The 25,571-nt window shown below is 35.9% G+C and overlaps 2 protein-coding genes across 4 annotated transcripts in view; both read right to left on the bottom strand.

Moving 5' to 3' along the window:
• The window catches only part of DYNAP (dynactin associated protein), a 59,912-nt gene extending 51,392 nt beyond the window's left edge, over positions 1-8,520 (bottom strand). Inside the window, exon 1 of the mRNA XM_085003317.1 lies at positions 8,360-8,520. The gene's annotated coding sequence lies outside the window, so the exon portion shown is untranslated. The remainder of the gene's footprint in view (positions 1-8,359) is intronic.
• A 2,913-nt stretch (positions 8,521-11,433) lies between these two features.
• Positions 11,434-25,571, bottom strand: part of LOC146406302 (uncharacterized) — a 134,778-nt gene continuing 120,640 nt past the window's right edge. For 2 of the 3 annotated variants that reach the window (XM_084966689.1, XM_084966692.1), the window contains exons 4-6: positions 21,959-22,090; positions 17,198-17,362; positions 11,434-14,556 (exon numbers count right to left, since the gene is read on the bottom strand). In XM_084966689.1, the coding sequence (XP_084822815.1) occupies positions 13,282-14,556; positions 17,198-17,362; positions 21,959-22,015 (1,497 nt within the window). In that variant the 5' untranslated portion in view covers positions 22,016-22,090 and the 3' untranslated portion in view covers positions 11,434-13,281. Of the gene's footprint in view, positions 15,282-17,197; positions 17,363-21,958; positions 22,091-25,571 lie in introns of all 3 variants that reach the window. The other variant, XM_084966693.1, reaches the window with a different exon arrangement.

The raw sequence follows: 25,571 nt of genomic DNA, 5'->3' as shown, positions 1-25,571 counted from the left end.
ACATTGAGAATGGTGGCTGAAATCTGAATAAGAAAGTGCTGAAGAGGATGGAAGTGACATCCTTCAATATGTTTTATATCTTAGCTGGGTGTTTAATGCATAGTATGATAATTTGATTACCCTTTATATTTGAATGTTTGAAATATTTCATAAATAACTTTTAAAGTAATAAAAGGGAGGGGTCAATAAAGAAAGTTTTAAGAGAATAAGCTTCTTCAAAACAGGTTAAAGAAAGAGAAACCTGAGATATGGTGTTAAAGTCAGGAAGTTTATTAGAAATTCAGGAGAAAAGTTTCTTTACATCTACTGCCTTGTTGATCAGATAACAACCGGTGTATTAAAACAGATAACAACCAGTTGTATTAAAACTAGCTATGTGTGTAAACACTGGCCCATTGAGTGATCATCACTAAGAGTAAAAGCAATTACAACTAATTAAAGAAAACATGCTACAAAAATTACGGACAATTAGACAATGTAAATGTTCATACAGTTTAGTACTACTTGAAAGAAATGGAGATAGCAGTTATACATCGTCACTGAATTAGAGAAGGTCTGATATATCCTTGCATTTTCAACAAAATTCCATCTATTATTCACTAGAGAATTTTGAGGAAATCTGATTTCACATAGTTTCCCTTGTGTTGATATCATTGCTTGCTTGGTCTTCAGTTATTTGCTGAGGCTGATTAACTGAGGCTATTTGAATATACTTTAAAGCAGAATAAAACTGACTCATCAGGCCAATTACCAGTCTTCTTGAGTTGTTAGAAACCCAGTTCTTTCAAAGGAAGATGATGAGTTGTGTATACTCCAAGATGAGTAACTGTGACACTGGGGTCAGACCTCACTATTGGTTGTGGCTGTAATCACAAATACTTAAGTACAGGAAGTAATAGGTGTGTGTTAGGTTGCTTTGGAGCTGAATTTTTAAATTTCAGCTCTTGCAGCATTGAATATAACACTAATTAGCTCATTAGTGTTCACAAATAATGGCCACAAAATAAAACTAATACCATGTCTATTAAATAAAGTTTTATATTCTGTTTATACCTTTATGAAGATTAACATAATATTTCATATTTTCCCTAGGTGGAAAAATAAAATCACCTAAACCATCTTCATGCATTTTTTTTGCCTATAATCTTCAATTGATATTTTATTCCATTAGTCAAACTTTACCCCAGTGGAAAAACTCTCTCCGTAGCTATGTTCAAATATCTAGCTGAGGAGTTCCCACTGTGGCTCAGCAGGTTACAAACCTAAATAGTATCCATGAGGATGTGGGTTCAATCCCTGGATTCACTCAGTGGGTTAAGGATCCAGTGTTGCCATGAGCTGTGGTACTGATTGCAGACACTGTTCCAATCATGCTTGCTATGGCTGTGGCAGAGCTGGCAGCTGCAGCTCTGATTCAATCCCTAGCTTAGGAACTTCCATATGCTGCAGGTGCAGCCCTAAAAAGCAAAAAAACAAAACACAAAACAAAACAAAAAACCAAATCTAGTTGAAAAGAGAAAAATGTGTTTGTTATTTTATTTTAAATTATATTTGAAAACATTTGTAAGTTTTGCATTATCTAGAGAAATCATAATATTAACTAATGAATAGCTTCATAAAGGGAAATTTTTTCTTTTATTTTAATTGGAGTATTTTGGCATCATAGTGAAGTAAAAATATTACAAAGAATATGGAGATGATATTTTGCACATGGGGTAAGGGGAGGGGCAGTCTCATTACCCAGAACTAAGAGGAAAAAAACTCTTGCTTTTGAGGCAGAAGTATCTTCCTTAAAAACTGTACATTCCGCAAATATTTATTGAGCGATAGGACCTTCTTCTTTGATCTGTCTCTTCAATGCAGAAATATGTTACTCTAAACTTTTTTTCCTTTGGTCTATTAATTTCAAACTGCACTTGTATTATTCTAAATAGTTTAAAAATTTTTAAATATCAAGAGCAATTTGATTAGTTTTGTCTATTTACCCTCCCAAAATGCTATTTTAGATATTACCTAGCAAATGGTTAACACTGGTATAAAAACATAAACAATCATTCTAACAAATTGCACATAAATAAAACAGAATTTTTTAGAAAGGATCACTCTTAGATCTAAGGACCATATCCAGGATTAGCTCCTGATTTTCAAGGATATTGGAAACATTTGAGTTCTGATAGGTCTAAAATTTGGCCAAAATAAAAACCTATGCGATACATACCTCAATCTGGATATTAACTTTTAAAAACAACTAAGTAAAGTTGAAGAAATTAAAGCCAAAATTACATAATTATTTTGAATTATGAGTGTAGAACATTATTTAAAATTTTGATTAAGTCATATTGACAGAAAATTGCACTAGAAGATTAATAAATATTTAAAATAATTTTTAAACTATGTATGGAGTGCATACTATCTGAATAAAAATACTAGATTTGTGGTTGACAATGAGTGGTTGAAAAATTGATAAGTTGACTTTTCCTCAATAACTGGAAGTATTCATCCCTTTTTTGAAGATTACTAGAATTTTCCATAAAGACTACGTGTAAGACTTATATAAGCAATCCATCAAAATGGAAAAATAAATACTCACTGGCTGTTTTCCAAGATATTCAATACTCACTATATATTTTCCATGCTCTTTCTCAATTCTTGAACATTGACTACCACACTTAACTCTAGGAACAATTTTCAATTTGAACATTTCCCTCTATACATGGAATCTTGAGACATAATTCAATTAATTGATGTTACCACATTATCAATTACAATGCAACAATGCAGGTATGAACTAGATTAAGTAATAAGCTATCATTCACCAACATGGGATCCACCCTAGAGGAAAAAGTAAGGGAGTAATTATTACAAGGAACAAGAAAACCAATCTTGCCTCTGAGAGCTATTGTGACTTCCCTCTTGGCCCTCCAAACAGAAAAAAAAAAAATCTCAAATTATAGGTCATGTTACATTCTCTTAACTTCTAGCAACATTTCTCATTTATTCTTCCTTCTGACATTGGGGCCATCTTTATGATAAAATTCTGAAGCAGGTGATAATTGCCATTGCTTTCCTTCCAACTAAGCATGATCACCTCTCCCCTTACTGGCACCTCCTTTTATGGATGCATAGCTCTCTCCTCCCTAGGCTTGACACTTTCGGACTCTCCTCCCATACTCTAGGACTTTCTGGTCCTCCTTCTCCAGTGTCCAGAAAAATGTTCTATCCTGAGTCTACTTCCTTTGAGCCCCAATTCTGGAAACTGGCAAATGTGATATACAGGTAATTGTTAATATATTTACCAAGGTCTTCCATCTTTCAGAAGGACACTAGGAAATTTCATTAAGGGAATTAGATTAAACAAGGATCTTCCAACGTCTTCATATTTAACTGCTGATGCAGCCTTTGCTTTACATAAGTAGAAATGTCCCTGTGACTCAGCAAAATCTAACTGGAGTTTAGAAATAACAGTCAATTTAGAAGTTAACAAGTATTCAACACATATATCCAGAGAGATCATCATAAAAGTGGCACAGAACGTTCTTGGTAAAGAATGGTATTTAAATAACATTAACAGTTTTAAAAATTGATTCATACAATGAGTAATCAAAACTAATTCAAAACCAAAAATGTTCTTTTATGATAGATGTATCATTACCACTAATTGACTAGTTAGAGATTCATCTAATTTAATACATCTCTATCTACGAATAACATGTGGACCATCTATTCCTACTCTGCCAATCTGCAATTGAAAAAATTGAGGGAGTTCCCATCAGGGCTTAGCAGAAATGAATCTGACTAGCATCCATGAGGACGCAGGTCTGATTCCCAGCCTCACTCAACAGGTTAAGGATCTGCTGTTGCCTTTATCTGTGCTGTAGGTCATAGACACAGCTTGGATCCCACGGATCACATGTGGCTGTGGCTGTGGTGTAGGCTGGCAGCTACAGCTCCAATTCAACTCCTAGCCTGGGAACCTCCATGTACTGCAGGTGTGGCCAAAAAAGAAGACGAAAAAATTGAGGCCCCAAGAGGAGAAGTGACACAACCAATTTAATCATCATGATCAAAACCTCCTGCTGTTTTTCAAGCTAGTAGCTACCCACTGTTCCAGCTCAGGGTGAAGAAAAAGCAGATAGCCCATTAAACAGCTCTTGGATCTCTTTTTTGAAAACAAGGAGAAGCAGGTAAAGTAAGTTCCAGAGTTGGAAAGGAATGGGAAAACATCTTGGGAATGTTTATTCCTGGGCCTCACACCATACCAACTAAATCAGGGTGGGCAGCCTGTACTCTGCTTAGATGACTCTAATGCACATCAAAGTCTGAGAACCACTATCTTAGAACATGTTTTAAAGAAAAGTGATGGAATTCACTGATATAATTTGAAAGAGATATTTTGAGTGTGTGTGAAAAAATAACCCTAACTTTTCAAATTTTCTGGCTAATCTTTATTTGTTCAGCAAACACCAGACATTATGCTAGAGGCTAAGCGAACAAGCTTTCTGCCCTCTTAAAGCTATACAGAGGGGTGCAGTGTGTACGTGTTTTGTGAAGTTTAACTCTTTCAAAAGCCTCCTTATAAATGTATTCATCATTTTTAGCTTAAAAGTTCTAACTAGAATTAATGAAAACAGAACATCATTGCCTCAGTGTCTAAAATAAATAGGTGATGAAAAAGTTATGGAGGAAGGGGAAGGTGGGGGAGTGATTTGTTTCAATAAGCAGTATAACACAATGCCTGCCAAGAAATGACTCTTGGGCCTATAGGCTATAAGAGAACATGGGAATAAAATGTTTCAATAGTATTGAACACTGATGATAAGATCAGCATCAACAACATTTGAAATGACTACAAACTGGGCTTTTTTCCAGGCTGGCTGCATTTTTGACATATTAATAGTTATCCCTAAAATTATTCTCTCCTTCACTTTCATAGTAAGCAAACTCCAGAATTTTTAGCTGGGTGCATGCTTGCTAACAACAAATACTTCCCTGCCTAACCACCCATGTAGAAAGATGTTGTCATATGACTAAATCCTGTCCCCTGGTATGAGAGAGGGAGGTACGTGTACAACTTCTGGGTTGTGTATTTAAGAGCAAGGGGTATGCCCTTACTTTCCCTTCCCTTCTGTTCAAATGAAGGTGAGTGAGTGAGCCATCCTGTAACATAGAGATTCAGGGCAATATCCTAGGAACAGCAAAGCTGCCAGCTGGAAGAAGTCTGAACCTCTTAAATTCCTACTAATAAAGAGCTACAGTAGCACCTAGCCACCTGTTATTAGCTGAACTGCATCTTTGGTAATATATTATCATATGATGGTAGGGAGACACTATCTTAATTTGGTCCTGGAGCACCATAACCACACAGTAGATAAAATTTCACAAGCATTCATTTGCATCGACTCCTTATTTTGGTAGCCTACAGAGGGATAAATAAATACTTCTGCAATAACTGGAATGTTCCACTCTCAAAATACCTAATCAGTTAAAGAGTTGCAAGACTAAATTTCAACATACTGAAGAAAATATGTTATCGTGAAATTTATATGATCTTTCTTTGTGAAGGAACACCTATGGGCAGGTATACTACATTACTCAACAAAACAGAGTAGAACACACCTGGATTAATATAAAGTGCAAAGAGTGTACGAGTAAATCCAAGACTGACACTCTGTCCAAAACTGGGGTTGCTTTTTGCATCCTAGGTTGTGAAAATGAGGACTCTTGTGGTCATGTTTCCAACTATCTTCATAGTCACACTTACGTCAGGATTCTCCATAAGGACTCTTCGGCTTCTGGTGGATTCTTAGCCAAAAGAATTTGGAAAAGTTTGCTTATGAAGTAGTAAAGGTGCTTTGTATTTGGCCATTCTTTATCCAAAAGAATTTGGTGGTCTCTTTCAAATTCACCTATTAATGCTAGGTCGAATTGCTTTTTTTTTCCCCTTCCCTCCACACAATAAAACTCCTTGGCTTAAATTGCACTACGGTCTAATGACATTTAAATCACCTTGGTCCACTATTTTGCTGAGACCACTAAGATAGCTAGTCTTCTGCAATTTTGGGCAATTTTTTGCCAAAGGAATTATTTTATTTTCCTTTTTCTTCTTTTGGCCTCCCTGCGATGGAGTCCCCAGGCCAGGGATCAAATCTGAGCCACAGTTGCGACCTATACCCCAACTGCAGCAAGGTTTGATCCCTAACCCATTGTGCTGGGCTGGGGATCATACTTGTGTCCCAGTGCTCCAGAGATGCTGCTGATTCCATTGTACCACAGTGGGAACTTCAGGATTATTTTTAATTAATCACTTTAATGTTTGATTGACATAATAACTAATGAGCCAGACAAGAGGTTTAAAAATACAGTGCAGTTAGTCATAATTATATTTCTAGTGTTATTCAGCTAAATTGAATGCATGAAGAAAAATCATCATAAAAAATACACAAAGGTATAAAGAAATTTCCAAAAGCCCATTCAGAATTGGTACTTATTCAATTAGTGCTTCGCATAAAATCGATAAAACAAGTTCAAAAAAAGGAAAATTTCATATATTTTCTTATGTGATTGTAAAATATAAGGATAGTTATCTCTTTTACTCAATTCAGTTTCCAATATCTATGACAGAAAGTCATTTTAACAAATTTAAAATAATGAAGGATTATTTAGGTGACATCTTGGACCAACAATAATGAGTATCATTATAAATGTGATGGAAACAAGCAACTGTTTGATTCACGCCAGTGATTTTTTCTAATTCCACATTAACAGTAAATTCCATTAAAAGTCTACTAAGAAATGTCAAACGTATTCTTACTGATAAAATATTGGGTTTTTAATTCATTCAGCAAATGTTTATTGAGAACATACTATACATCAGACATTCTTCTGGGCAATGGGGATTTTTTTTTAAGGGCTGCATCCACAGCATATGGAATTTCCCAGGCTAGGTGTCTTATGGAGCTACAGCTCCTGGCCTACTCCATAGCCACAGCAACTCAGGATCTGAGCCACTTCTTCAACCTATAGCACAGCTTGAAGCAACGCCAGATCCTTAACCCAACTGAGTGGAGCCAGGGATTGAACCCACATCCTCATGGATCCTAGCCGGGTTTGTTACCACTGAGCCACAATGGGAACTCAGCAATGGGGATTTATATAGCAATAAATAAAACAGGCAAGCACTTGTCCTGTTGGAGTTTACATTCTAGCCTTACTACAATTTGCAATACATGTAACATTTTACTTTTGATTATACATTTCAAAGATTATTTAAATAATAGTAGTTGTGTTTTATTGTGGGAAATATAATAAATGCTTTCACAAATGAATGTAATTAGTTTGAGTTAAAAAGATCCTAGACATTCAGGTCAGACTACAGTAAATGAAGTGAACTTTTAATCTCAGCCCCTCCGTGCCATGTGCCATTTTCTAAGGTTCAGTATTCCTTTCTCAGCTGACTCTCATGCTAGATTATTCTTCTCTTTGTTGGGTCAAAGACTACATCTCAGTAACTTCAACCTGTTTACCTGGGTTCTGCTTTCTAGAAAGAGATATGGCATAAATACAATTCTTCTCTTAAATACTAAGCCTTAATTGTTTGGGGGCCACCACCATGTCCCTTATTATTCAGGATTTAAAAAAATAATCTACCTCTTAAAAGACAAAAGTTAGGCACTTGAGTATTACCTAAGTCTTGTTATTATTTTTAATGGGGGAAAGGAAGGGAGGGAGGAAGGAAGGGGAGAGAAAGGGGAAGAAAGAAAGAAAGAAAGAAAGAAAGAAAGAAAGGAGGGAGGGAGGGAGGAGGGAAGAGAGAAAGAGAGGAAGGAAAAGTAGCAACATAGCACCATCTGTTGTTGTAAAATATCACTGCAGCCTCCTAAATGGGTCTTAACACCTGGATTTTAAGGCCTCTGCAGGACTGACATTCACTATAGACAAATGTGACTTTATAAGTGGGTGCACTCCTCTGAGCATAATTTAATCTTCATAACTTCTCAAGAATTGTGTTATATCACCAGAAATTTGATTAAATATCAAATCTTTAAAAAAAAACTTAATGAGTCCCAAACTAAGTTTAGTGTGTGAAGTTGAGGTTGACCCAGACATTCATCCATCAATCATTTAATTAAGGTCATTCTGTAATCATTGTACACTTTGTTAGGAATAACAGGAAGAGGAGAATTGTACATTTTAAATGGATAAATCTTACAATGTGAATTATATCTCAATAACGATCTTAGAAAAAAAGATTAATAGCAGGGAGGTAGAAGGCGTTGGAGTAAAAAAAAAATATTTAGAAGTGAATCAGTCAAACAGATCAAATAAAATTTTGAAAATAATAAAGATGCTGGTGACTTACCTCAAAATGCATCAGGGAGCCTGGATGTTAACAAGACAGGAGTGGTGTTGGGGGCTGGAGATAGATCACCCATGGGGACAGTAGGTACAGAAATCTATCTCTAAAGAGAAAAGGCTTGGCAAATGCAGTCAAGGTTGCTTGCCTCCTGTCCATGCAAAGTCTATGATCTCTGACCAGAATTCAGGAAGATAGATGATTAGCACTTGAGTGTCCACATTGGAATTATTGGAGAATAATTTTTTTTTTCCCAACAGCTGCCCTGAATACAGAAATTAGAAAACAAGAGCTCTGCAGTTTTGTAGTCTTTGTCAAGGTTTGCCAAGAGTCAGCAGGGCCCTAGCCCCTGGAGCTGAAGTTCCTGGGAAAGAATCAGTCTTCAATAATGGGGCCTTAGGAGTTCTCACTGTGGTGAAGCGGGTTAATGATCTGGCTTGTCTCTGTGGAGGCGCCAGTTTGATCCCCAGCCTGGCACATTTGGTTAAGGATCTGGCATTGTTGCAACTGTGGCATAGGTTGCAGTTCTGGCTCAGATTCAATTCCTGGCACAGGAACTTCCACATGCCACAGGGATGGCCGAAAAAGAAGAAAGAGAAGAAGAAGAATGGGGTCTTAAAAGAACAAGGTAAAACTGCAAGCCCTACTGGGAAATAAGAGAGAATCAATTAGATAGATACACATCAGTAACTCAAAAGGAACCTGCATCTTATCAGAAGCTACAAACCAGCTCATAGACAAGGGCTTAGAAGCAAGCATCAACCCCCTGCTCAGGGTTGCAGCAAGTGGTCACTGCAGGATCCTGTTGTCACAGTGTTCGGAGCTTGAGATTTGACACTTGCTCACCTCATCTGAGTTGAAATTAGCAGAGATGAGCATATGAACCATGCCTGCCCAACACTGGAGCACTTAACTTTTTTCTCTGATATGGTCAGTTCTGGGACTAAGGCAGAAGCTGGGGTAAGACAGGGACTAAGGCATTTCCTCTGAGGAAAGGAAAATTACTAAAACTTAGCATAATCTATAAGACCATAAGTAAGCTAGCCCCTGCTGACTTCGCTGTGCACTCATGTAGAAGATACTTGCTATGTCCTAACCATACTATTTTGGAGAAATTAGGAAGTAGTTCAAAAATACAGAGAGATCTGAAGAACTTCACATTGAACACATATATGTACTCTTACCACCCATTTTCAGAGACAAATCATTACAAAACATGCATGAATCACACAAATAAAAAGCTGAGCCAAAAGAGTCAGACACAAAAGAATACATACTATAATAATTCCATTCCTACTACATTCCCAATTGGGTAGAGTGGTCTGTGATGTTAGAAATCAGAACAGTGTTTACGTTGGGGGAAAGAAAAAGGAGGTAGTGTTTGACTGTGGATACACGGCAGGCTTCAGAAGTGCTAGGAAAGTTCTGTTTCTTGATTTGGGCTTGGGTATGTTTTCTCGGTGATAACTCATTGAGTTGTACCTTACGATTTGTGCATTTTCTGCACATATATTGTACTTCAACTTAAAAACATTTTAGAAAAAATACTAATTAGAAAAGCTTAACATTAAAAAGTATATTAAAAAGGATTAACAGTACAATTCCAATTCTAAAATCTTCATTGAATAATAAATTCTTATTTTTTTGCTATTTTCATTTATTGAACAAATATTTATTACCTACTAGTTTCCAGGTACATACACTGGTTAAACATAGAGGCCAGATCCATATCTTAAGGAAGCTTACCTAATATACCATTGCTGTGATGAATTTATGCATTTATTAAACAAATATCTATTGAGACCTAAAATACATTAAATTGGGAAAATCTTCCATCTTTTACAAAGCAAACTTGTATTTATTTACACAATAGATCTACAGTAGAACAGTTCTCATCGTGATTAAAAGCAGAGATACAGAATTGGAAAGTTGTAAAAGTTGTCAGCAGCTTCAGTTCCAATTCGACCCCTAGCCTGGGAACTTCCATAATGTTGCAGATGTGGCCCTAAAATGAAAAAAAAAAATAAAGAAAAAATAATAAAGTAGTAAAAGTTATGTCTTTAACAAAAAATGAAAAGTTCAGTCAGTGATACTTTTAATAAAAACAAATATTACTAATTGAAAAATAATGGAGGAAAGAAATAGAATTAAAGGGCTCTAATAGTTTTATTATATTAATTGCAGTAAGCAGGTCAGCAACACAGGGGGAAAGTACCTCTATAGGACTGACCTGAAAGGACAGTTAAAAATTATTTCTAATTAGCATAGTGGCTATTAAAATAATTGTTTTAAATTGCTTGCAAACACATTTTTCCTTTTGGGTAAGGAAAGCATTTTCACACCCTCTTCTAACCATGTGCTTATGTGTCTACACTATGTAACATCCTTTGTTTATAGGTAAAATTAACATTAACAGAGGGAACTGACTTTTATTAATGCTTTAAAAGAATATTTACTGATTTCTATCAGTCTCACTAACATCAAAGATACAAGTCACAACACACTTCTAAATTCACTGTTTCAAGTAGTGGTTTTTAGTCCTGTTTGTGCATTTTTTGAAAAATGCAGATTTCTGGTTCATCCTTGATGATTTTGATCAATAGGACTGCAATGGAGTACATATACCATCAGCATTGATTTAAACTATCCTAAATAACAGGGTCCAGATTTAAGAGTTTACTACTATCTGGACTGCTATTTTATCTTTCTGAATTTTCCTATATTTCAGCAGATGGCAGGCATAAGTAAATAGTTATTCAAAGCATTTCTTGAATGCCTTTATAAGATTACTGCAAAAAAGGAGTTCCCATCGTGGCTCAGTGGTTAACGAATCCAACTAGGAACCATGAGATTGAGGGTTTGATCACTGGCCTTGTTCAGTGGGTTAAGGATCCGGCGTTGCCGTGAGCTGCGGTGTAGGTTGCAGATGCGGCTCATATCCTGCGTTGCTGTGGCTCTGGCGTAGGCCAGTGGCTACAGCTCCAATTCGACTCCTAGCCTGGGAACCTCCATATGCCACGGGAGCGGCCCTAGAAAAGGCAAAAAGACAAAAAAAAAAAAAAATTACTGCAAAAAAAGTAGTAGAAAACAAAATTCTTTGTTGAAAATAGTGAAAACACATTTAAAATATTACTTATATTGATATATAAGTATTTTGACAAATGATTTAAAGAGAATGAAATGAAAATAATTTTGGCACAATCTAAAAAGATTATGTAATAAGTAAACATACCTAATACACTCTTACAATATAGAATGAATTTTCCCTACTATATATGGAATTCATGTATTAGAGACTAAAATTTTGGAATATTCACATGTAATAACTTTTTATTTAATCATAACACTTTTCAAACACAAGCAAATGGACTGGACTTACTTTGTCTGAAAATTGTATTATCTAAAACCTCACAAAGTAGAGACTATCCACATTAAATGATCAGGTCTAATATACAGTTGTGTTAAATCTAAATATTGTTTGGGGATGAAATTAATTATCATTTTCATGACAACTGAAATAGATATTAGATAACCTTGTTTTAGAAGTGATTTTGGTAATTGTTTAGTTATATGCTCATAGTTACTGAAATTGAAATCACCTATGGTATAAATAGTAGGTATAGTTTCTGGGGTGGGAGTCATGAGAATGAATATTAGGATTTAATTTGCAAGCATCCTAACTGTAGTTCCAAAGAAGGGATCATTATGAACTTTCCATTTCTGTTGAATGTGTGTTACGTAGTGACGTACTGGATATACCATAAATAGAGGAAGCATAGAGTCAGGTGACAAAGTAATGGATAGCTTTGAATAACATATAGTAAAAGTCACAGAGCTTATAGATTCAGTATTGGAGGATTTGGTGAGGTCTGTAGGTGTGGTAGTTTGTATAGTAGAAATGGCGGTGTTGTAGAAATGGTAGAGAGAGTATAGGATTAAATGATGTGGTGGTCCCTATCACAAAGTTTCCATAGAAGTTAAGTGTTAACATATATTGTTGATGCAATGTCATTGTGGCTATGGATTCATCTGAAGAGGAAGTGAAATTGTTAACTATATTGAGATAGTAAATTACTTAGCTATGTTTGAATTTCCTATTAACAGGTATTGTTTTTTCTATTACAAGATTTTGAAGATAATTTCAGTTGAGGTCATGATGGTATTGTGCATAAATTCAGCTGAGTTGGTAGCATCTTTGTTGACTTTATATTTACTTGAGGAGGTGACAAAAGGAGTTGAAGATGATGGGTATAGTATGCCAAAATATGGACTAGATTCATTCACTGAAATGAAGGTAGGTATTGCAGTAGTGTAAATTCAGTGGAAAAGAAGGTAGTAGTGTCTGAAGACAGTGTTAACCTAATTCTGTAGGTGCATTTAAAATGAAAAAATTCATAATTGAGGCCAAGTTGTTGAATGTTTTATATAGTTGGAGCTTCAGTTGAGAGGAAGGGGTTACCATTGTGGAACAGAAGGGCTTGAACTTGTATTATAATACAGTAATAGTAGATTCAAAAAAGTAATCATGGTCACAGATTCAGTTAAATTGAACCAGACAGCCATGGTGATGAATACAATTCAAAGGGTATTTACAATTGACTTCGACTGAGAAAAAACACTTGAGTTACAGTGGTAGGTTCAAGTTACAGAATGGTCCTAAATGTTATAGTAGTTGGTGCAATCGAAGTGGTAGGAACTTTGGTAGTTGGGGGTTCAGTAGAAGTGGGAGAAGCAGTAGTGGTAGCTGTTGCAGTTGCAGCTGGTGGTTGTTGTGGTAGCTGAAATACTAGAAGTGGTGGCAACTATGGTGGTAATAGTTTAGGTAGAATTGGGAGAAATTGTAGTGATAGATGCTGCAGTTGTAGCCTCAGAGGTACTGCTGGTGGTTGTTGTGGTACTGGGTGCAGGTGAAGTAGTAACAACAATGGTTATAGCTCAGGTAAACTGGTGGTCATAGGTGCAGGAGCAATAGTGCTGGCTGTTGCAGTTGTAGCCTCAGGGGTAGTGCTAACAGTTGTGGTGGCTGATTCACTTGAAGTAGTGGCAACTGTGGTGGCTGAAGGTTCAGGAGAAGTAGGAGAAGCAGTGGTGGTGGCTATTGCAGTTGTAGCCTCAGGGCTAGTGCTGGCAGTTATTGGGGTGGTTGGCAGAGCTGATGTGGTGGCATCTGTGGTTGTGGTAGGTTGGGTAGAAGTGGGAGAAGCAGTGGTGGTGACTGCTGCAGTTGTAGCTTCAGGGGTAGTGCTAACAGTTGTGGTCACTGGTGCAGTTGAAGTAGTGGCAACTGTGGTGGCTGAAGGTTCAGGAGAAGCAGTGGTGGTGGCTGTTGCAGTTGTAGCCTCAGGTGTAGTGTTAACAGTTGTGGTGGCTGGTGCAGTTGAAGTAGTGGCAAGTGTAGTGGTAGTAGGTTGTGTAGGAGTCGGGGAAGCAGTAGTTGTGGCTGTTGTGGTTGTAGCTTCAGGGGTAGTGCTAACAGCTGTGGTCACTGGTGCAGTTGAAGTAGTAGCAACTGTGGTGGCTGTAGGTTCAGAAGAAGTGGGAGAAGCAGTGGTGGTAGCTGTTGCAGTTGTAGCCTCAGGGGTAGTGCTAGCAGCTGTTGTAGCTGACACAGTTGAAGTGGTGGCAACTGTAGTGGCTGTAGGTTCAGAAGAAGTGGGGGAAGCAGTGGTGGCGGCACTTGTGGGTGAAGCCTCAGGGGTAGTGCTGGCAGTTGTTGTGGTAGTTGGCACAATTGAAGTGGTGGGAACTGTGATAGTTGTAGGTTCAGTAGAAATGGGAGGAGCAGCAGTGTTTTTCATGGTTGTGGCCCTGGTGGTCATGCTACCCGTGTTTGTTGTAGTTGGTTCAGATGAAGTGATGGCTGCTGCTACTGTACTTTTTGTTGATTCCATCTGTGTTACACTGGTATTTTCTGTTGAAGTGCTAGCAGTGTTTGTAGTAATGGGGGTGGAGATGGATGTTGTGGTAGACTCTATTGTGGCAGCAAGTGTAGTTTCAGAACTAGCAGATGAGGTTGTTGCAGTTGTTGATGAGGTTGTCCCATGGTTTTCAGGAAGTTGGATAACAATGGAAGCATTATTATTTTTCCCATTATACACTAAACACACTATGAGTACTCCAATTGCTGTTGTTATCACACAAGCTAAGAGACAAACCAGGAATATTCTCCACAGAGACCAGCCACTGAAGAAATACCGTGTCACCTGGCAAGGATTTAAGTAAAATTATAAAGTTGAAACCAAATTTTACAAGTAAAATTAATGCCATTAATAATCCTTTTATAGATAGACTACTTCAGTGAAAGAATATATAGACATAAAATAGATTAAAACCTGTGATAATAAATATTGACATAGTTACACATACATGTATACATTCTTTTTTCTCACAGTAGAAAAAATAATGTATTGGGGAAATAAAAAAAAAGAAAAGAAAAGAAAAGAAAAAAGAAAAAAAAGAAAAGAAATACTGACATAAATTTAAGTTTTCATTTAAAGACTTGGTTCTCGTACTAGGAATAAAGAAGTTTTCACTGATATCTCTGCTTTCTTTTTATATGTCTGTATTTAACATTAAAACATATATAATAAAAAACACTTTTTTCCTCCCTCTATCAGAAGAATTATCTATAGATGTGTAGCTCACTGCTGTATAGTGATTTGAGGGACCCAAAAGGTCATCTGATAAAATTTTCCCCTTTTTGGCCCATCAACTATCAGAAATGTGTCTGCTTTGTAGCCTTCCATTTTAAATGCATTAACTAATAGTTAATCAAATATTCTAGATAACTCTTCATAGAGGTTAGTATTTGACAGCATAAAATTTGGAGTTGAAAACATTTGCTGAAATCCAGCTTCTGCTGCTACCAGCTCTTTTCCTTGGATAAGATGCCTTTCCTCTTTGATCCTATTCTTTCATCCATCAAAATCTATGTGATAAGATTAAAATAGAGATGAATTTTAGTAAAATTACTTTGTAAGCTCTCTCTGTCTCTGTCTCTCTTCCTCTATCTATTTATCTATAATTTGTTATTGTAGAGCAAACATCATATATTATAAAACATGTTAGCCTTGAAATCAGGTCTTTAATTTGTATTCCATACCATTAATATTCTGAGCAAGTTTAACTTGCCTGATTCTCAACATGCCTTATATTAAAAATGGGGTTAATAATATCTACCTCCAACTGCTACTGAGAAAAATAGAATAAGAAACATCCTCCAAATTAGATTTCTGCAAAAGGCAGTGCATTATAGTAATTAAGGGCATGAGGATTGAAATCCAACAAATTTAGATTTAAATTTTAAATTCACCTTTTACTAGATAACGACATTTGAAAATTTGAATTGTATTGCAAAGCCTTGATTCCCTTGCAATGGATAATATCATCTATTTCATAAGGTTGTTGTAAATAGTAGATAAAATAGTATGGAGAATGTTTTCCTAGCACTTTCTAAGCACTCAAAAACACTTAATTTTTCTAATTAGCTCTTTCTTATCCCTTTTCTGATGACTGAAAATGATCACTAAAGTAGCTAAAGAGTGCATATGTCTTTGGAGCATGTAGGGTAGCTCTTAGGTGTCTCAAAATATGGGACACTATCTCAGATAATAACCTCCACTTGGGTGTTGAGAGTGATACTCACTAGGCAATCAGACAGTTCAAGGGCATTGAGTACTAAGGCTAAGGGAATTCAGGGCACCAACTAAGAGAGCCTGAAGACTAATACCCATGTCATCTAAGCCTTAGAAAGGAAATTAAAGGTGGAAGAGAGGAAGGACAATGCCCACAACCAAAGGCAAAATTACCCTCACTTTTTTGCTTCAATTTTTAAAAAGAGGAGCAAGATTGATAGATATTCCTCTTAACCTGACCTCAGACATGGGCTCAAGTGTGATTACTGCTGCTATCTAGCTGTGTGAATTACTGCAAACAACCTAAACCTCCAAGACTGCATTGTTTTCCATCCATGGCTAAGTAGAAGCATCTGAAATAATTTTCAGTTTGCTGGTTGGTTTGGTTTGTTTGGGGTCATCAGAGATATATTCACTAAATAATTTCCTAGCAAAGCATTCTTGCACAAAATCTCTTGTCATAAAGAGGTTATCCTCTCTTATTTTATCAAAGTCTTTCCAAACTGTCTCTATAGCAGGATAAATCAGAGAAGAAGTGTAGTCCAGAGCCAGAAGAATTGCACCAAACTGGTAGGCATTATTAGCAATGAATCAAATTCAAGTTTTCACCGGGCAATGAGGAGTGTAATGAGAAGAAGACAGAGATCAGATCTTAAGGCAAAGAAAATAGAATAATGAGAAACAAGGTAAAGAATACAGGAAATTGCTTCTGGGCACTAAACAGTTTCTAAGTCAAGGTTGAAAACACAGAGTCAGAAACAGGAGGCTAATGGAAGGCGCTCAATTAGGCTTAGAAGCAAGAAGGGAAAAGAGGGAGGCAGATCACCCACAGACTAGGGCCCCAAGGTCTTATCACACGCCTTCACCTTCCACTGAGCAAGAGTTACAATGTTAGTCATTGGCAATGTATTTGCTGTCATCACCTACTCATTTCTGCAAACAAAGGAACCTCAATCTTTGCCCTTTGTTTTGACCCTTACAATATTTTTCCTAAACTTTATTTTTTCTTTACATCAAGATTATTAGCTCAAATGAAGAGCCCATAAATCTACCTCTTTTGCATTCCATCTCAGTGATCTGACATGTTCAAATAATGCTGTAGATTTTCAAAAGAATGATTTGAAATTGAATATTTTTCTCTAATATTAGATCAAGAGCATTTCCATATGGATTATATCATAACCCAGAGAAGTATTGCCCTAAACATTACCTGACAATGTTGGAGTTCGCTGTTTGGAAATTCCGAGGGTCCAAGAGTCTCTCTGTTGGTGCAGACATCAGTTAAATTGGTACCAGCATCACCAGTTACATCAAGTGGTGTTGTAAAACCACATGGTGAACTGTGAGCCTCATGGTTTCTAAGGTACGAGAATGGCTGTATGCAGAAAAGAATGGGAGGAAAATAAGAAACTATTGTATTTTATGTCTAAAGTAATATACTTCTGACAAATATAAATCAGATTGTGACATATTACAGCATATTTGATCAAATAAGATTATTTGAAACCTGACTGAGGAATAAATAAATACATTTATTATATTTCTTCTCAAAACAAGAGAATCTAATTGGGTCATCATAAGTTACATTTAATTATTTTATATAATTATTCATGTTAAAATTCAGGCATTATCTTTTGTCTTCATCAATATTTAATGGATTTGTTAAATAGCATTAGATGGCAAACTGATGGAGGAAGATCTTATTTTAAAAAGCCCCACAATCAGATATGGAGAAAAGGGAACCTTCATACACTGTTGGTGGGAATGTAAGTTAGTGCAGCCACTGCTGTGGAAAACAGATAAGGGGAGAATCAGTAAAAACTGAGAAAGTCTGAATGAAGTACGGAGTTTTTAAAATAACAATGTATCAACATTGGTACATTAATTGTAACAAATATATTAATGTAAGCTATTAATAATAGAGGGAACTAGTAAGGGAAATAGGTGAGGGAGAGTACAAGGTAAAAATTCAAGTTGCAAAATAAATGAATCATAAGCATAATATAGGCAGTGTGTGGAATATAGTCAATAACTATGTAATATCTTTGGTGATAACTTGACTTATTGTGGTGAGTATTTTGAAATGTATACAAATACCAAATCACTAATGTAATGCTATATGTAGGTCAACTATACTTCAAAAACAAACACACACATAGAAAAAGAGATCAGAGTTGTGGTTACCAGAGGTGTGGAACATGGAAGAGAGGGGGGACTGAATAAAGGCAGTCAAAAGGAACAAACTTCCAGTTATAAGATAAATAAGTACTAGGGATGTAATATACAATACGATAAATATAATTAACACTGCTATATGTTATATACAAAAGTTAAGAAAGTAAATCTTGAGTTATCACAAAAATTCTATATCTTTAATTTTGTATCTATATAAGATGATGGATGTTCACTAACTTTATTGTGATAATCATTTAATAATGTATGTAAGTCAAATTATTATGCCAAGTATCTTAAACTTATACAGTGCTATATGTCAACTATATCTCAATAAAACTGGAAGAAAAACAGAAGAAGTTGAATGCTATGTGTATGGGCGCTCTCTGTACTATGTTTGCAATTTTCTACAAGGCTATAACTAGTTTTTAAAATGAAGTTTTCAAAATAATAACAAAGTTACATTCAGGTTATAGTACCCAGGATTTCTAAGTCTAATAAGACCAGTATCCATCTGTGCATATCCCATTAACTAAAATTCCTCACACCAGAATGGGTCCTGTAGCCTTAATATTAGTAATACCATCCTCTGTTTTCAGCGGAACTAGGCAGTCCATGAAAGACCTGTGGAAGACAAGCCATTTGGCAGTCTCTCAACATGCATTTTCTAGTTTTATTTAATTTTTCTACTCTTAACAGATCTTATACTTCATTGGTTAAGCACAACTGACTAGTTTGAATTTGATAAAATATGTGCAGATAAATATGATAAAGACTGGAAGCTGGAAAATGTTTTAAGTACAACTATATCAACCAAAGTATTTATGGAGTAGGTAGAACAAAGGAAGAAGGGAATAGTTTGGGGAAGATATAAAGAAAAGATTTTACAAACTTGCAATGAGTAGTGATCTAATACACAGAATAATGAATATAGACAACATTCTTGTACTATAAGTATGTAATGTGATAACTATCACTACAGTGGCAATCATATTACAATATATAACAATATCAAAGCAGTACACTGCACACCTTAAATTTACACAATGTTATGTGTCAAATGTATTCAATAAAAAACCCTGAAAAACAAAGTTTTGAACTATATCTGTAGTAGTTTAATGCTTATACTTGGTGTTTGGTACATGTATGCCTATTACATGAAAGTCTTTTAAACACATGTTGAATTTTTTTAAGTAAATGAATAAAAGGTTGGGTTCAAATAAGAAAGGTTTTGGCAGTTAGGTTTTTCTTGAAGCGAGATTAACTGCAGATACAGTTTTAAGAAAAAGAAGGAGAGCAATCTGTGTTACAAACTTACAGGAGGTGTAAACTGTTAAATGTAATTTGCTGCAGCCAAAAAATATTATAGACTTATCTAAATTTTTTTCTCATAGGACAATGAAAGTATTATTTAACTATACTCTCTCAATTACACTGATTAAATACACAATCCTAAATGGTTATTAAAAATACTATTGAGGAATTCCCACTGTGGCTCAGTGGGTTAAGAACCCAGCTAGTATCCATGATGACGCTGTTCCATCTCTGGTCTTGTGTAGGCTGCAGATGAGGCTCAGATCCCGCGTTGCTGTGGCTGCAGTGTGGGCCAGCAGCTGCAGCTCTAATTTGACCCCCAGCTCAAAAGCCTAGGAATTTCCATATGCCACAGTTGCCCCCCACCCCAAAAAATGCTATTGAGGTTGCTAGTTCAATTAATCTCTAATTTCTATTAAAACAATCAGGCTAAATAGATGGGCCAATACTGGCCATTGAGCAACTATAACTAAGCATAAAAGAGGGTATATTATGAGTAAATACAGTCAAGAAGTAATATACTTGGGCACAAAAAATTCTGTTTTTCTAAAGGTACACTATCACACCAAAGAAATAAACAAGATAGCTATGCAGTGATACTAAGAGAAGATATGGTTCACACAGGCACTTTTAACAAATTTCCATCTTTTTAAACAGGTAACTTTGAGAAAATCATAAAGATTTATATTCTATAAAACTTTGTGTTTCTGTGTATTATTACTATCACTATTCTTCAGGTATTCAATTTGCTTGTAGCTGATAAACTTCAGTATTTTTGGAACTTCTGTAATTAAATAAAAATTCACTGGCCAAACTTATCAGAATTGAAAATATTTAAGAGAAGGAAGATGGTGGACGACTATACTGAGATTAGAGTCTCTAAAGTTAAAATTTGAGCAGCTGGGTAGCTATAAATTATAGTTAATTAGCTCTTAGTAGAAGCCAATAATCTCCATTATATACATCTAATATGCATTAGTTATGTTCATGGAATAAAATTTTAAATTTTACACTGTAACTTAAAAGAGATTACCAATTCATGTTTAATAAAAGGGAAAAAGAGACTCCTAGATTTTTATTTTTTTATGTAGCCTTCAACTGCTTTTTAATCCATTGGTGAAAATGATTCTCAATGAAAAAAAAAAAGAATTTCTCTACCACTATATCTAAATATCCAGATGTAAAGTGAAATAGTCAATGACAAAGATATGTGCCCTTTATTTGAAAATTCTCAGGATTGTCTGGGGAAATATTCAAGATGACAAACTCCTTACTAAAGGGACCTTTTTATCTGAGTATGTTGACACTGTAAAGATACAGTGACATGGCTGCAAGACTAGAAAAACCATGAAGAACATCTTTAGGGGAAAGGGATGCTGACCAAAAATCAAGTGAACAATTTATCTGCCTTATAACTACCTTGTTAGTGCAGGAGAACAAAAATATTTTACCTACAGAATGTAACTGTCCATTCAAACTTATGCTGATTTCTCTCAATATATTTCAATTTGTTTCTAGTATCAAGGGCTCTAGTCAGATGCATGGTTACATAAAAGGCAGTCTCAAATCACAGAGTACTAAATTGTTTCTTCTCAAAACATAAGCAATAGTCCAATAACATTGTATATAATTGACCTCTAATATTTCACTTGAATACAATTCTTTACTAAAAAAAAATTCATATGCAATTACGTAGAGGCTAAGCTAAAGGACTTGCTAGATAATTTGCTTTCTAGGCCACTTACAAGACTAACTTCTGACATTCAAGAATATATGAAATCTTTGAGTTCTGACAAATCTACACATTACACTAAAAATCCAGGTTAACACAAAAATCTATACATCACATTTTAAAAACATGATTTGTTAATACAATCAATTGAAGGCTCATTGTACTTGAATTATGACAACTGTAGAGAATTATTTGAACAGTTTATTAAACTGTTACCCCCAAATTGCTAATATCTTAGATTAATGAGTAGTAAAATAAATTTCTCGGAGTTCCCATTATAGCTCAGTGGTAACAAACTGGAGTAGTATCCATGAGGATGAGGATTTGATCCCTAGCCTCACTCAATGGGTTAAGGATTCCCATTGAAGGATCTGGCGTTGCTGTGAGCTATGGTATAGGTTGCAGACTCAGCTTGGACCTGGCATTGCTGTGGTTATTGTGTAGGCTGTCAGCTACAGCTCAGATTTGACCCCTAGCCTGGGAACTCGCATATGCCAGGTGTGGCCCTAAAAAGACCAAAAAAAAAAAAAAAAATCCTCAATAATGCAGTATTGATATACAGAAAAAAATACAAGTTTTTTAACTAAAAAGAAACAATAGAATAGCTAAAAATTGTCTTCCACATACAATGTTGATTAAGAACTTACTTTGGGGAAGAACTAGGCTGTAATAAAAAAAATTAGAGTTGTATTATTATTGAAAACAAGACTCTGAGCTATCAGAACATACCACCATGGTTCTACCAATACTCACTGGCTGGTTTCCAGAGTGCTCAGTATTCACTATGTATTTCCCATGTTTTCTGTCCATTCTTGAAGTACCAATGTTACAAGCTTAGCTCCAGAAACATTTTTCAGCTTGTTCTTTGCCCTTTATACCTACAACCTTGAGAAATAACTGAGTTAACATCTACTATGAGACATCAGTGCTAGTGTGGATTAGACTAAACAATAAATAATTACTCTTTACATGGGCTACACCTTAGAGGAAGAAGTGGGGTGTTAAGCAATTACATAAGGATACAAGAAAATTAATCCCACCTCTGTGATTATACCCTCAAAACTACATCACGAGGCAGCCCGCCTGGTAGAACGAAACTGCAGTTATACAATTCTTTTTTCTCTCTCCTGTCAAATCATTTCACCAAACTCTTCCTTCTAATTTCAGGAATAGCCCAAGATAGAATTCTGAAATACATGAATGTTGTTGTTGCTTCTTGACTAACCAGACAAGAACATCTCTGCCCTCTTATTGGCAAATTTTTTTTTTTTTTTTTGTCTTTCTGTCTTTTCTAGTGCCGCAGCCAGGGCATGTGAAGGTTCCCAGGCTAGGGGGTCTAATTGGAGCTGTAGCCATCAAACTATGTCAGAGCCACAGCAATGCCAGATTCAAGCCGCATCTGCAACCTACACCATAGCTCACCGCAATGCTGGATCCTTAACCCACTGAGCAAGGCCAGGGATCAAACCCGCAACCTCATGATTTCTAGTCGGATTCATTAACCACTGAGCCATGACAGGAACTCCATGGCAAAAAATTTTAGGCCTTTGTGCACCCCTGCTCATCAAGTCTTGATCTTCTTGAGTTCCCCCTCAGTTTCCCAATATATTCTCTTTCTCTGTTTCTAAAAAAAGTTAATCTAACTTGGTCCACACTTCCAAAAAAAATAAGTTGACTTATACTTCTCCAAGCCCCAATTCAATACAGATAGTTAATCTGATGGACAAGTTTCTGGGAACATATCGACAGGGTCCCTTTCTCTTTCTATCTTGTGAGATCTATTTGGCACAATTACCCAGAAGATTAGTTCTATTTCTGCTTAAAATTCAGTAACTGGACACTTAGGTATGTGGTACTTTTCTAGCGTTTATAAATTACACTCAAAAGCAAAGGACTTTTTTTTTTTATCTGTGGAAATATCTTTGGCAGAATCTAAAAGACAATTGGAAAAAGTTAAGAAATCATTTTTGACCTCAAATTAAAAAGTTATCAATCAGCTCTCAACACATGTATAGAGGGAATTCCAAATTTAGTCAGTGTAGAAAGTTATTTATGAAGAATGATGCTTAAGTAACCTAAAAGTTTAAAAATACCTCTTCAGTTGTAATTTGTCCATAGATAATTTCTTACAAATAAAGCAACAAAGTACTTACACTTCTTTTGATGAAAATGTCTTATGTAGTACTTTTTAACTGGCCAAATATCTATTAGTTTTCAAAGATAAGAATTATCTGAATGTAGAGCTGCAAGAGGTCTGAGAAGTCTCATAGTTCAGCCCTGTCATTTTTTTTTCACGTATAATGATTTTTATTTTTTTCCATTATAGCTGGTCTACAGTGTTCTGTCAATTTTCTACTGCACAGCAGGGTGACCCAGTTACAAATACATGTATACATACTTTTTTCTCGCATTATCATGCTCCATCATAAGTGACTAGACATAGTTCCCAATGCTACATGGCAGGATCTCATTGCTTACCCATTCCAAAGGTAATAGTCTGCATCTATTAACACCAGACTCCCAGTCCATCCCTCTCCCTCCCTCCCCATCCTTGGCAACCACAAGTCTGTTCTCCAAGTCCATGAGTTTCTTTTCTGTGGAAAGGTTCATTTGTGCCACAGATTCTAGATATAAGTGATATCATATGGCATTTGTATGTCTTTCTGACTTACTTCACTTAGTATGAGAGTCTCTAGTTCTATCCATGTTACTGCAAATGGCATTACTTTGTTCTTTTTTATGGCTGAGTCGTATTCCATTGTTTATATATACACCACATCTTCTTAATCCATTCATCTGTTGATGGACATTTAAGTTGTCTCCATGTCTTGGCTATTGCGAATAGTGCTGCAATGAACATGCGGGTGCATGTGTCTTTTTAAAGGAAAGTTTTGTCTGGACATATGCCCAAGAGTGGGGTTGTTGGGTCATATGGTAGTTCTATGTATAGATTTCTAAGATACCTCCATAGCGTTCTCTATAGTGGTTGTGCCAGCTTACATTTCCACCAACAGTGCAGCAGGGCTCCCTTTTCTCCACACCCCCTCCAGCATTTGTTATTTGTGAACTTATTGATGATGGACATTCTGACTGGTGTGAGGTGGTACCTCATGGTAGTTTTGATTTGCATTTCTCTAATAATCAATAATATTAGCATTTTTTCATGTGCTTGTATATAAAATGGGGAAAAGACAGTCTTTTCAGCAAGTGTTGCTAAGAAAACTGGACAGCTGCATGTAAATCAATGAAACTGGAACACACCCTCACACCATGCACAAGAATAAACTCAAAATGCCTTAAAGACTTAAATGTAAGAGAAGACACCATCGAACTCCTAGAAGAGAACAAAGGCAAAACGCTCTCTGATATCAACCTTACAAATGTTTTCTCAGGTCAGTCTCCCAAAGCAACAGAAATAAAAGCAAAAATAAATCAATTGCACCTAATCAAACTGACAAGCTTTTGCACAGCAAAGGAAACCATAAAAAAAAAAAGACAATTTATAGAATGAGAGAAAATAGGTTCAAACAATGCAACAGACAAGGACTTAATCTCTAAAATATAAAAACAACATATAACTCAACAACAAAAAAGCCCTGTCATTTTTTTTTTTTCCACTGTACAGCAAGGGGGTCAGGTCATCCTTAGATGTATACATTGCAGTTACAGTTTTTTCCCCCACCCTTTCTTCTGTTGCGACATGAGTATCTAGACATAGTTCTCAATGCTATTCAGCAGGATCTCCTTATAAATCTATTCTAGGTTGTGTCTGATAAGCCCAAGCTCCCGATCCCTCCCACTCCCTCCCCCTCCCATCCGGCAACCACAAGTCTGTCATTTTAAGGGTGAGGAAACTTGTGTCCAAAGAGGAGAAGTGATCAAATCAGTTGTGTGGGGAACCCAGTTTTCTTCCTGTCTAATACTCTCTCTATAATTAGCTTATTAATAATGGCTTTGTAGAAAGATGGACAGCCTAGTAGGAAGTCACACAAAGGTCCTCTTGAAAACAAAGTAAAACAAATATTTCAAAGACCTAGATTTAGAAAGGATCCTAAATATGATGGCTGTTATAGACCTGGAGTCATCTGAGACTTACTGAACCAGAATTTTAGCGGCAGGGTCTGGGAGTTTGACTTTTCTGGCCGAAAGTCAAGTAATATTTATTCAAACAATGTTTGAGGAATATTTTACTAAATAATGATTCCAAGGGTGTTTATGGAGTGTCTTCATATCCTGAGGGAAGAAAATTGTGTGTGTAAAGAAACCTGAATTTTCTTAAATTAAAAAATGAGTAAATTTTTAAATTGCTTCTTCCTTCATTAAGCACTATTGAGTTTACTATATCCAAGCATTGTGCAAGATGCTG

This window comes from Sus scrofa, chromosome 1 (genome assembly GCF_054392235.1).
Source record: "Sus scrofa isolate SSC_HxYL_T2T_F1_AM1 chromosome 1, Sscrofa_HxYL_maternal_Yorkshire_Landrace_v2.0, whole genome shotgun sequence".
Lineage (NCBI taxonomy): Eukaryota > Metazoa > Chordata > Mammalia > Artiodactyla > Suidae > Sus > Sus scrofa.
This window is presented reverse-complemented; position numbering and strand designations above follow the sequence as displayed.